Source organism: Chenopodium quinoa, unplaced genomic scaffold, assembly GCF_001683475.1.
Source record: "Chenopodium quinoa cultivar QQ74 unplaced genomic scaffold, ASM168347v1, whole genome shotgun sequence".
NCBI classification, from domain to species: domain Eukaryota; kingdom Viridiplantae; phylum Streptophyta; class Magnoliopsida; order Caryophyllales; family Amaranthaceae; genus Chenopodium; species Chenopodium quinoa.
In genome coordinates this window covers 3,328,879-3,342,612 of record NW_018745617.1, presented here as the reverse complement: position 1 = coordinate 3,342,612, position 13,734 = coordinate 3,328,879, and the positions used below count along the sequence as shown (strand labels likewise).

At 33.5% G+C, this 13,734-nt stretch overlaps 1 protein-coding gene across 1 annotated transcript; it reads left to right on the top strand.

Moving 5' to 3' along the window:
* The first annotated feature begins 1,206 nt into the window (after positions 1 to 1,206).
* Positions 1,207 to 2,474, top strand: LOC110716688. Its single transcript, XM_021895332.1, has 2 exons — positions 1,207 to 1,702; positions 1,861 to 2,474. The coding sequence occupies exons 1-2, from the start codon at positions 1,207 to 1,209 to the stop codon at positions 2,472 to 2,474; spliced, it is 1,110 nt and encodes a 369-aa protein (XP_021751024.1).
* Positions 2,475 to 13,734: the final 11,260 nt, after the last annotated feature.

Sequence of the window (13,734 nt, the reverse complement as noted above, 5' to 3'; positions counted from 1 at the left end):
CAAGCAAAAAACTTCTACTCAAGGAAGTGACTCAAATAGATCACGTATCAATGAAGCTGGCAACTACTCATCTTCATCAAACCCGAAAACACCAACCAGTGGTGATATTGGGTATTCAGGCTTGCCTTCCAGCAACGAATCTAGCAAAAATAAAGGAAAGAGCAAGATGACAAATATGCCACTTAATTGCAGCATGGAGACAATGGTTGGACACGGCCTAGAACATGAACCTTATAAGGCAATCAGAAAATCAAGTGGAAGTTACAAGGTTGCAACTAGAAAGGGAGAAAGAAGCAAGGAAGCAAAGAAAGGTTAATATGGAGTTATTTAAACACCTCGATTCAAAGCCAAACCTATCTTCAGAAGATCAAGAACTAAGGAACAATTTATTGAAGAAGTTGTTCCCCTCAAACTGATGTACTAGGTGTATGGTTAATCATAGTTTAAATGTTGCTTAGCTTAATATCAAATAATTTGCTTTTTAGTTTTCTGTTTTATGTACTAAGGTTCGATTTTTATTTTCGCAATTTTTAATGTGTTGTTGATTTAGGATATGAATGAATGTTACATTGTAATGTTATTATTAATATAAAAAAAACAAGTTTATTACATATTTAGTATTAAAATCGTATTATACGATACGATTTATATACATATAATTATTATTGATTTGACTAAACCCATCGATTCACTTTGATATTTCATAGCAAAAGATATAAATTGATTTACATTACACTGAAAAAGAATTGATGTACCCAACACTGAAAAGCAAATATCAGATACTAGACATTGATGTACTTAACACTGAAAAGGTAGTAGTAACACTATATTGCTTTTACGTACATAACAATGTTAAGGTGATATTGACAATACAAATGCATGCCTCTACATTACTAAAAAATTATTAATTTTTTTCTGAATCAATGCATGCATGCAAGACTTCAAATTCACCATATAAGACAATAAAGATGACTACATACCCAACACATTTGTTCTATAAAATGAATGAGATACATTTCACTTGATTAACCATCCATCTTTTCCCCTAAAAAAATTCTACCTTCCATTCTCATATCAACTTGGTTTTTAATAACATGTCATCCGACGAAAGCTCCAACTCTTCTAATTCTTCATCCAATTCAGAAAATAGCCAAACACAACGATATGAAAGACGAAGGCAAGCCAATCGTCTTGTGTAACCGAATAATGGATGAAGTTTTTATGTCCAATCCAATTGAAATATATCAAATGTTAAATCAAGTTCCAAGGGCACCAAGGATCCCCGTTCCAAGGGATCGTGAGGATGGACACAATCGTTTTTGGAATGACTACTTTGCTGACCATCCTGTGTTTCCCCCACAATTATTTCGTCGGAGATTTCGTATGAACAAACATATATTTCTCCGAATAAAGCAAACTTTAGAAGAACGTCATCCCTTCTTTCAACAAAGACAAGATGCTACAGGAAGATTTGGTGCCTCCGGATTGCAAAAATGCACAGCTGCTATGAGGCTAATAGCTTATGGCACCTCTGCTGATTCTGTAGATGACTACATTCGAATTAGTGCATCTCTTGCAAGAGATTCACTACAAGATTTTGTGGAAGGAATTGTCTCTTACTTTAATGATGAATACCTTAGAAAGCCCAATGAAGAAGATCTAGTAAGACTACTAAGAATTGGTAAACGTCGAGGATTTCCAGGTATGCTAGGTTCTATTGATTGCATGCATTGGCGGTGGAAAAATTGTCCACTTCGATTAAAAGGTATGTTTTCTGGAAGACCATGTAAGCCCACATTAATATTGGAAGCTGTGGCATCATATGATCTTTAGATCTGGCATGCTTTTTTGGGACACCAGGTAGTCGTAATGATATTAACGTTCTTGATAGATCCCCTTTATTTAACGATGTTTTTGAAGGTCGTGCACCTTCTATTAACTATGTTGTGAATGACCATCATTACAATATGGGATATTATCTCACTGATGGCATATATCCTAAATGGGCAGCATTCATTCCTACAATATCACTACCACAAAATGAAAAAGGTCTTTTTGCCAAATTACAAGAAGCTAGACGAAAGGATGTTGAGCGTGCTTTTGGAGTATTACAAGCTCGTTTTGCAATAATATGGAATCCTGCGCTAGCTCGTGACACATCAATGTTAGGAAAAATAATGATAGCATGTATCATTATGCACAATATGATCGTTGAGGATGAAAGAGATATGTATAAAACGTATTACGATCCAAATGAATATGATCAAGCTACAAACGCGTCTTCAAGTAATAGAAACACTGAAGAGCCTTTTCAGTTCGAAAATAGCAACAACCGAATTGCAAGTTTGGAAATTTATTTGTCTAATAGAGCTCGTGTTCGTGATGAAGCTATGCATAAAGCCTTAAAGAAAGACTTAGTTGAAAATATGTGGCTCAAATTCGGTGTTCACAATAGGCAAAATAATTTGCGTTAATAGTTGTATAATCGTAACATTAAATTATTGTATTTGTACTCAAGCACGGTTCATTTTTATCTTATAAAGATTGTTGTCATTTGATAGAATATGTACTATTTTTATCATTATCGAATTTAGTAAAGTTGCAATTATTGTGTATTTCTTAATTAACGACTAATTACTTACTAATTAAATAATATAATGCATTAATTTTAAACATAAGTCATTTTATTTAATTATTGTATGCTAATAATAATTATTAGTTTTAATTGATTATTACCAAGTGTATTAGTTATATATGATAGGATTTAAGAGAGATATTGTGTGATGGGGTTGGGTAAAAGTAGGAGAGAGAAAATGTATAATAAAAAAGATGTGGTTAACTATTGGGAGACATTGGTTATTAAATGGGTATAAGAGTGGTTATAGGTTAGGTGGAAGATGTAGAAATTAATAAAATAAGCAATAATCACAATGGTTGTGGGCAACCATTGTGCATGCTCTAACAATGCTTGAAATTATTTTTGGAGTTCAAATAAATTTTTTTTAAAAAAAAACACAAAAGGACAAAAAAAACAAATCAGAGTATCAGACCCTCCTCTTCACCATCAAACCTCAAACTCATTAATCTTATTTACTACTCATTCCGTTTTTTGATATTTGTTCCATTTCACCATGCACGAAGTTTTAGGTGAATTTGGAGTAAGTAATAAAATATTGAGGTAGGTGGAAAAATAAAAAAATTGTAAAAAGTAAAGGAAAAATTGTCAAAGAATAATCTGACCTTTAGCTCATTCGCCCAAAATAATTCGACATTTCGATTATTTTTTAATAATCCGACCTATATGTCCGATCTGCTCCCAATAGTCCCTAGTGACTTGAAACCGGCTAAACAAGTTACCATTTGTAACTTGTGATTGTGTTGCACACGTGTCACCATGTAATGGGACAAAAAAAAAAGAAAAATTAACAAAAAAAAATATTGAAAAATAAAATAAAAAAATCCACGGCCACCACCCTCTCCGGCACACCCCACCGAAACCACCTCCCCTACCCAACCCAACCATCGAAATCTTCTCCTCTACCCAGACCAACCACCAAAATCTTCTTCTCAACCCAGACCAACCAACGAACCGCCTCTTCTTCCCAGCCCAACCACCGAAATCGACCCCGTTTGCGATTTTGGGTGATGCGTTTGGTGTTTGCAATTTAGGTGGTGTGTTTTGTGTCTGCGATTTTGGAGTTGATTGGATGGTGCGATTTGGGGCTGACGGATGATGTGTTTTCATGACCGATTGTATGATGCATTTTGGGGGCTGATTGGGTGTTCGCGATTTTGGGGTTGAATGTGAGTGGTGCGTTTGCAAAGGAATAGCAGTGTCACAGCAATTTTGGTGGTGTAGCGGGCTGGTGCCGGGGTCGAAGTCGGTCGAAACGGGGGTTGGGAAGGGGAGCGGAGTTGGTGGCCGGAATCAAGGAGGGGATATGGTGGTCGGAATTGGGTAAAGGCTGGTGGCTGGCTGCCGGATGTGAGTTTGGGGTTTTTTAAAAAAATTTATTCTTTTTTTTTTATAATATCTTTATTTTTATTTTTATTTTTTAAAACAAATCATAGGCTGCCACATGTTTAGCAACTTGTAATAACAAGTTTGATGACCGGTTAGGACCATTTAAAGCGGAAGAGATATAAAGGTGGGATTATTTTGGGCGGATGAGCTAAAGGTCGGATTATTCTAGGCAATTTTTCCAAAAGTAAAAGTAGTGGCGAGAATTGGAGGAGAGAGGATATGAAATTAATAAAATATGATTTATGTTTGTTCCACTAGGTGAGAGAAATAGATTAAATATTGTAAAAGCATTCTAAATAAGGAAATAAAGCAAGTATTTAAAAACGATCGGAAATAAAAAATGAAGCAAGTATTTTAAAACAAAAAGAGTACTTCTCAGGTTCCATTTCCTGCTCAAATTCTATCAAGACTAGTAATTTATTAGCATCATTTTTACCTTCTATAAAGATAATAATAAGTACTCGATCTATTGATCAACATCATGTTTAATGTTTTTCAATCAACTTAAGCGTGTGGGTTATAGTAGACTTGGAGGTCGGCCAATTGCCCGAAGATCGAGTGAGGCGACGATGCAATGGCAAGCCCTAATGTGGTGGTGGCTCTTACTTGTTTGGGGTGTTTGCTGTCGCTCGTGAAGGCTTAGAGATACTCTAGGGACTAGAATATGGAAATGTAAAGGAGAGAGAAAACCCAAGAGAAGCATAGAGATTGTATGTTATGGGTTTGTGGCTGCGTGAAAGATTTGTATATCACTTAGAGTTTATATTTTTTAATAATAAAAAATCAGATATTTCAAATATCCGAAATTTTAAAAATGTGATCCGGATCTGATTCAAAAATTTTCAGATATCCGATTCGAAATATCCGAAACTTGAAAATCCAGATCGGATACCCAATTTTTCGGATCGGATTTTTTGCCCACCCTTTGGTACGATAGCGAGAATTGAGAGATGGATAGGAGTGAGTTGAATCGGAGAAGTCGCCGAACCAGAAGAGGTCAGCTTTAGTGAGCTCGTCGTCGGAGATGTCGCCGGAGGAAGGAGAGGAGATAGAGAAGACGTCGAGGAAGTGATCGGAGGAAGGTGTTTTCCGATGACCGAAGTAGGAGACACCGTTTATTTCCATTTACTAGGAGAGAGGAGAAAGAAAGAGGAGACGTGAGAAGGGAAAGTGAGAGAGAATCTTTTAAAAAATCATTTTAATTAGCTTAACAGGTTAAAGGTTATATGGATCTTTAGATGAAGATAGGGGGTAAAAGTAGGATTTTGATGGGATAATCAAAAGGTTGGATTTTTAAGGGAAGACCATTAAAAGGTTGGACTTTAAATTTCCATTTTTCCTTGATTCTTTTTGTTATATAGTTTTAACATGTGTACATTTCAATTAATTATAGTTATAATTTTTATTTTGGATTATGCAAGTTAATTTTAATAATATAATTCCTCTATTTTAGAAACAATTTGAAAATCAAGATTAGAGAAGGATTAAGTGGTACGTGCATGTATAAATTATTTTGATTAATTTATCTATTTACATTGCTTAATATCTTCCTCAAGTGCGTGCCAAATACATGTTTTAATTTGAATTTACAAGAAAACTTGAGCAATGTGTGATAAATGATTCCAAAAGTTGATTATTTTTAACATAACCACTCCACAATATTAATTAAAATATTCCTAGATGATTTTATTCTACTCATGTGTTTAATGTCTCCATACCTTGTCTATCTATACTTTATAGTAAAGTAATTACCAAAGTTATCCCTTAACTACACGTGTAGCATTCACAACAAAAAGTTTCCTGCCCAAATATTTTTGCTTTTTCTCTTTTTTTTCGTAAAAAATAATATTATAAAAAATTTAATGAATAAAAACTTACAGTATAAAACATTTTAAACAATATATCTAACAAGGGAGTTTTAAGGGTAGACAAGGTGTTACGTAGAACGGACTCACGTGAGACCGGACTCAACAACAAAAAGGCGCGGGTCTGAGAAACCCAATCAAAAGCCCGCGCCCCAACATTTTATAAAATTGATAGTCTTATTCCTGATAAAAATTATCTTATTCCCGACTAAAATAGTTTTATTCCCGACTAAAATAGTCTTATTCCTGATAAAAATTATCAGTTGTGTTTGTTGTTGTATGACTTGTATCTTCGTTAATTTAGGTGGTTAGAGTTTGCAGTCAGGAAACATTTATATAAAGCGGCTGGGTTCTTAGGTGTAGCGTAGTATGTATTCTGAAGAGGATTTTCCCTACCTATTAGTCATGTACTATTGAGCTTATGAGCTTATTGCTTTAGGATGGTGTTGAACAAGTTTATGTAATCTGGGTTTTGTGCAAGTATTTATTTAGTGAAACCCGTTGCTGCCTTTACAAATAATACTGTTTTGAGATGGTATTGAACAAGTTTATGTGAAATGGGTTTCGTGCAAGTATTGATTAAGTGAAACTCGTTGCTGCCTTTACAAATATTTCATACTACGCATCCTTTTTTTGCTTCTGTTCTAGAACTCTGAGTGCCTTCGTTTTATGAATGAAGAGGAGGAATAATATGAGGTTTAGTTGAGAAAAAAAGAAAGCTCGGATGCACACTAAAGCTTCTTTATTCACCTTGTCGATGGGCGGGAGGAGAGAGAAAGGGGAAGAAGGAGAATGAAGATTGTGGACTCACGTGAGTCCGTCTCACCCAAAACTTTACCATATTGAATGAATTCAAATTTTCCAAAAATAAATGTTATATACTTCCTCCGTTCTTTTTTACTTAACATGTTTATTTTATCACGCTTGCCGGTGCACAAATTTAACCATCAATAACTTTAATTCTTTCAAAGTAAGAATTATTAAAGTTATATAATTATGATAGTACTTATTTAGACGAATTTAACAAGATCCTATATGAACGTGTTTTTCCTTACATATAATTCAGAAAAATCGATCAAAAGTGAGTTGGTGAATAGTAAAAAAGTCAAAGCATGTCAAGTAAAAAAGAATGGAGGACATATAAGTTAGTTCATTTAAATCAACTCTATTTTGATTGACATTATTATAATCAAGTCAAATTATTATAAATCCCAGGGTAAAACCAGAGCTATCAAAAACTGACCCAACCCGAGAACCTAACCTTAACCGGCAATGATCCAAACCTGACTTGTACCTGAACAATGGAGTGAAACTAGTGACTTGTAACCCGACCTGAACCCGGCCTGATGTTAACCGACAACCGATTTGATTCAATACTTTATGTCCTGAACTCGTATCTGCGCTCAACCTGATAGTAATCGTCAATCGATTTAATCAGACTCGACAACAATCCGAACCCGAACTAGCACCGACTCAATTAGAACTTGAAACCAGTTATAGCCCAACACAACATGTTATTGACCCGAGTCATTGCATGGAAGTTTAATAAAATTGTATATACCTTTTGTTCAGCTTATATATTGGTACAATTCTATAAACCCCTTACAACATATTGGTACAATTTGTTCAATTTATATATCATTTGTTCTCTATTACTTCGTTTATACTCTATGAGTTTGATAAAATCTTGATAATTCTTGATCAAATTATGGAAGACGTAATTATATAGGTTTAACTTGACCACGTCGATATTTATTCAAATTGAACTTGAACCAAAACAAAACATGATCCAACAAGATTATCGGACGAAATAATTATCTTACTCAACCAACCAACCCTAACCAAAACCCGAATGTACTATCTATTAACTCGCCGAAACCCGACTCAATACAACCCGAACCTGAAATTGAATCCGATCTAAATTTGACACTACTCGAACCTGACCTACACCCGAAAGGATGAACGGTCCGCAATAACCTGAATCGAAATTGATCCAACCCGAACCTGATCAACCTGATCTGATGTTAGATTGACCTGACAAAACCTAATCCTTATTTGACCCGAGACCTGATTTGACTTGACTTAACCCGACTTGAATACCTGAATTGATAGCTCTAGCAAAAACTAGTGCTTTAAATATGCACACCCAAATTATTAATTTTAACTATTTTTTAGATTTATGTTATTTAATTCAATTATATGTGTTAATGAATCCAAACCTATTGTCCATCACTACTTGTCTGCTTCCTTGTAAGTACATGGAGTAGCGCAATGTAGGACCTTTTAGAAGGTTAGTTTCTAGATTGAGTTCTCCATTTAAGGAGGTTATAGAAACTTCTAGATTTAGGCTGAAGGATGAGATGAATACCTATAAATGTAACATTCACCTCACTTATACAGTTAACCAAAACCCTTAAACACTTGTAATCTCTTTCCAAAGCATATTTTGAAAATACATATTGACCATTGTTATTTAAATCCCGATTTTTAAAATTTGAAATCCCGATTTAAAATTTGAAATCTTACAATTTTACGATTCAAATATGTTATACAATTCATTTAACGATTCTACCAATTTTACATATTTCTCACAACTTTGAAAAAATTTTCAGAGTTAAAAAATTAGATAATCTAGTTTTTTTTAGAGAATTAAGAGAACTACTCAAATATATTAACAAAAATTATGTATAAAAAACACAAATTAAAAAGTAGCGACAATCCTCATCATAAATAAGTAAATCAACAGTAACCCCCATCATCTCTACCGTAGATCGAAATTCTCATCCCCACCATAGAAATTCTCAACCCTCTCTCAACCTAACAAAAAAAAACACAACTCCGTCACACTCCACATCGATATCTCCACATATTCATTCCCCGTCATGACATCACTAAAATTGTGCCACCACTCCGGCAAGAAATCCAAATAAACAAGTTAAAGGACAAACTAAAATAAGTTAAGGTCAACTCAAGCATGCTTAGTTTGGATATGGATAATTTTAACAGAGTAAAAATTACCAAAATTAAAATTAAAATATTTCCAGTGAAACAATTAATTCAAAGATTTACCATGTATGGCTATCACCCTAATCAACAATAAAATTAAGCTTCAAATCACCATGAATTCTAAACTTTATCTATCTACTTTTAATCTCTAACTAATTAGAAAATCAAATAAACCCATAAATCTCCATATTCGACATGTTTTACAAATAAATCAAGAACCCACATTAAATCAAGAATTAAATCAATATCTTCTCCTTCTAAAAGCGTTAAAAACATCATATTTAGCATTTTCAGGAGGAGGATCTACCATATCTTGTCCTTTAGGAGCACCATCAACAAGAACAAGAGATATAACATTTTTAGAACAGGAATTTCATTGTCAACATCACCTATCCTTAACCTCCTTTAATCTTTCATTCTGGTTTCTCTTGAACATCTTAGTAGTAGTAGTTTTGAACGAATGTTGAGATTTAATTCCTCATGAACATTGGTGTAAATAAAATTAATTTTGAACGAACTTATATTCTCTATTTACTTGGCCTACCAAAAATTTTGATATTGTATTGAATAAATTCTTCTTTCATGAGCATGTTCAAACCTCTACACAAAGTTTTTTTTACATTAGCCTGTATATTATTATGAGTTAAGTTTACAACAAGGGACTCAATTCTTGCAAAACGTGGGAAAAGGGCGGGGACTCTATTTATTTTACAGAGGGAAAAGGGACTGGGCTAGAATGGGTTTAGGTTATTCTTGCAAAACGTGGGAAAAGGGCGGGGACTCTATTTATTTTACAGTGGGAAAAGGGACTGGGCTAGAATGAGTTTAGGTTATTCTTGCAAAACGTGGGAAAAGGGCGGGGACTCTATTTATTTTACAGAGGGAAAAAGGACTGGGCTAGAATGGGTTTGGGTTATTCTTGCAAAACGTGGGAAAAGGGCGAGGACTCTATTTATTTTACAGAGGGAAAAGGGACTGGGCTAGAATGGGTTTGGGTTTGGGTTTTCAGTGGGTTTTAATTATTATGAGTTAACCTACTACTACTACTACTTTCTTATTACTATTAAAAGAATTAATTTATTTTTTTGGACAACAAACATTGCAAAACTTTTGTATTGCTATTGCACTTTCTTAATTTCGAGCAGTTATATTTTTAAACTAATCAGCAGGAATGATTAATGAAGGAATTGAATTTGTCTGGTTTAATCAAGGCAATAATGGAGGGACTCAATTCTTTACAAGAGACTTAATTCTTCTTGGGTTAAAGGTGAGTTAAGTCACCTGAAAATGGAAAAATTTTATATGCCCTCGGTGTATAGTAATTTCTGTACATCCACTTTTTTGCACGTTTGAACAAAATATATAAACAATACATATATTTTTTTTGATTTCCAAAATAATGAATGTTCATTAGAAGCTCAAACTCTCAAAGGCTGCAACAATGGAGGAGAGAGAACATGAAAACATCAACGAGGAGAGAGAAATAGGGGAACCTCTTATCTCAAATGTTTGATCCTTAGTGGAGAAATCAATCAATTTCTCAAATTGCATAAACCTAATTCTAGTTTTTCTGCAATCACAAAGGCAAATTCAAGCGTCATTATACTTAAAAATTTGGAGACCAAAACACAAAGAATACTACATATTTCGTCCTGAGTTGCAAAATTGCATTCAATTTCTCTAAGTGTCTAACTTTAATGCAAGGGCTACTTCAATTTTTCAAAGGAAAGAAGAAATGCAACCTTCTATGATTACAGATCAAGGATTTTTGTCGAATTAATGACCTAACTTTTGATCAAAATTGAGGTAATCTATCTATAAATTGATTTTTTGATTTCATAATTTGTTTATCGTTGCTTATGATTTGATTGTTATTAGACCTTCGAATTGTATTTTATATGAAATTATGTGTCAATCATCTCATGCTTTTTTTCTCTCATTGAACAAATTTATAAACTGTGTTGATTTGTATGTACGTATTTTGTTGATTTAATTTTGATTGATTTCTCACAAGTTGCAATTTCAACTAAATCTTCCAATGGCAAAGTTGTTTTTGCTTAATTTATTGAATTATATGTTTCCTGTTATCAACTCACTAACAAAAAAAAAAAAAAAAAAAAAAAAAACTATGTTGTGCCATTCGATGGAATTAAAGGAGTTATCCTTTCATGTGAATGTGTGGTAATAAATTATGTTGATTATGGGGTATATGGATACGAAATAAAAATGGTTAGATGTGGTTGTTTGGGTGTACATGGTCTTTGAATGTTGGTGCAAGTGTTTGATTTCAAGGCCTATTAGCTCAAATGGTAGAGCAATGTGCAATAGTTGTACATGATTTGGGTTCAACTCCTACATAGCCTATGTAGATTGTTGATAGTGAATGACTATAGCTAATGGTATGTTGTATTTTGGTTAATGTCGTAGCTTACAAAATGTCTAAGTGATCTTGTGCTATAGTAAAAGTGATCCTAACCTGAGATAAAAGTGACCTTGATCAAGGATAGGTTGACCCTTAGCAAAAGCACTAACGTATCCTACTTAAGGATACAGTGACCCTACTCAAGGACAAAAGTAACCCTAATCAAGGGAAAAAATGACACTTATAAAAGACAAAAGTAACCCTAATCAAGGGCAAAACCGCAAAATGACCCTATTGAAGGTTAAAAATGACCCTTATTAAGAACCAAAGTGACCCTAATTAAGGGAAAAAGTGACCCTTATCAAAACAATAGTGACCCTAATTAAGAATTAAGTGACCCTATTTTAGAGCAAAAGTGACCCTACTCAAGGGCACGCAAAATTGACCCTAATTAAGGACAAAAGTGACCTTATTTCAGAGCAAAATTAAACCTAATCAAGGACCAAAGTGATCCTATTCAAGGACAAAAGTTACTTTAATGAAGGACCAAAGTGATCATAAGCAAGGGCAAAAGTGACCCTAAAAAAGGAAAAAAATGACCCTAATTGAGTACAAAAGTGACTCCAATTAAAGTGAGTGCTATGCCAATTAGAAATTATAATGAAGACTGTTAGTACACCAACATTGGTGATAAACGACACATAACAATAAACAATTTGTATGTAGGCTATGCGGGCCTTGAACCCATACCATGTACATAATTTTACATTGCTCTACATATCTCTTCATAGCCTTGAAAAAAACACTTTCATATCTCTTCATAGATGCTCCACCAGTCAACACAATTCACCCACCGATGTCAAAATAAAGCAGACGTGCATTTCTTCTAAAACTTGATTTAATCATTTTGAAATATGGAAGAAATGTCTCTTGTTTTGACTAGTTTTGCACTATAACATAGATCAGAGACCATATGACTTTTGGTCCACTAGCTTACCACAAAGGTTCACTAAATTTCCACAATCTACCAACTTACCAAGACTATAGGATTCCCAATGATAAATGCCGCTGATTCTAGATGACTTCAGATATAATAAAAATGCATAATTTCTAGTCTAAAATTAGACATTAGTACAACACAAGCACATACATAAGAACAAAAAAACTAGACTAGCCTCAAATTTAAGCCACCTTCCTGCAACAACTTTATACATAAAAACAAACTTGAGGATCTTCATTATGTTACCATTATACTGGTAAAAGCTATCCATATACCAACAAAAGTGACCCTATATATATAATCACAAAAGTCCCTATTACTGATAAAGGTATAATCACAAAGTGACCTATATAATATCAAAAATGGCGTATATAATCACAAAAGTCAGTCACATATTACCCAAAATCACAAAAGTGGCCTATATAATCACAAAAGTCAATCACATATTACCCAAAATCACAAAAGTGGCCTATATAATCACAAAAGTCAGTCACTTATTACCCATATACTAATAAAGATATAACCACAAATTAAAAGTGGCCTATATAATCACAAAAGTGACCTATATAATCACAAAAGTAACCCATATATAACCACAAAAATTGGGCACATATTACTCATATACTAATAAAGGTATAATTACAAAAGTGACTCATATAATCAATGGCGGAGCCAGGATTTATAATCCGGGGGGACAAATTTCAAATGTTTAATAAAATCGACAAAAATTGTAAGATAAAAAAAGATGTGCACATAAATTTCTTAATATATATTTTTGTTATGGAAAAGACAATCATTCTTATATGGAAAAAGAGGAGTTTTTATAAGTTTTATTGCATATTAAGAAAGTTATCAAAAAATAAATAAAAATTGTTTGGTGAACCCCAATTGTAAGTTATGTGATCTCTGATAATCGAAAACTACGAAAATATCAAATAATAAGTGTAGACACCCATTTGTGTCTCCCCAAAACCAAACCCAGTGATGAGTACCTTTCACGTCGAATCATAATCGAATGAAGCGAAAGTGTGGAAAGTCTAGTGTTGCGGAAAGTTTTAATTTCTTTTCTCTTCTCTCTGTTTTTGAAAAATTATTTTAAGAAAATAGTCAATCCAGTTTGGTTGGTCCATGATAAGGATCCAATAATGGTGTAGTTGGATGGAGTTTGAAAAGACCTTTCCAACGATATATTATAAGCCCAATTCCGATTAATAATGAGGAAGTTATGGCCAAAATACTAAACTGGGCCCGATTTGGTTTTTATATGCGGCCCAATGATCTAGAGGAGGGCCTACTATTAATTATCATTCCTAAAGCTATTAGGATTGATTATAGTCTTCTAGAATACTCTAGAAGGTTTTTTTAAATCCTAATGGAGTTAGGATTGATAATTATGTTTTAAAGAGTTTGAAATTGAATAAAACTACTCCTTTAAAGAATCCTTGTTTTGTACGAAGTGAAATATATTCAGATTTTA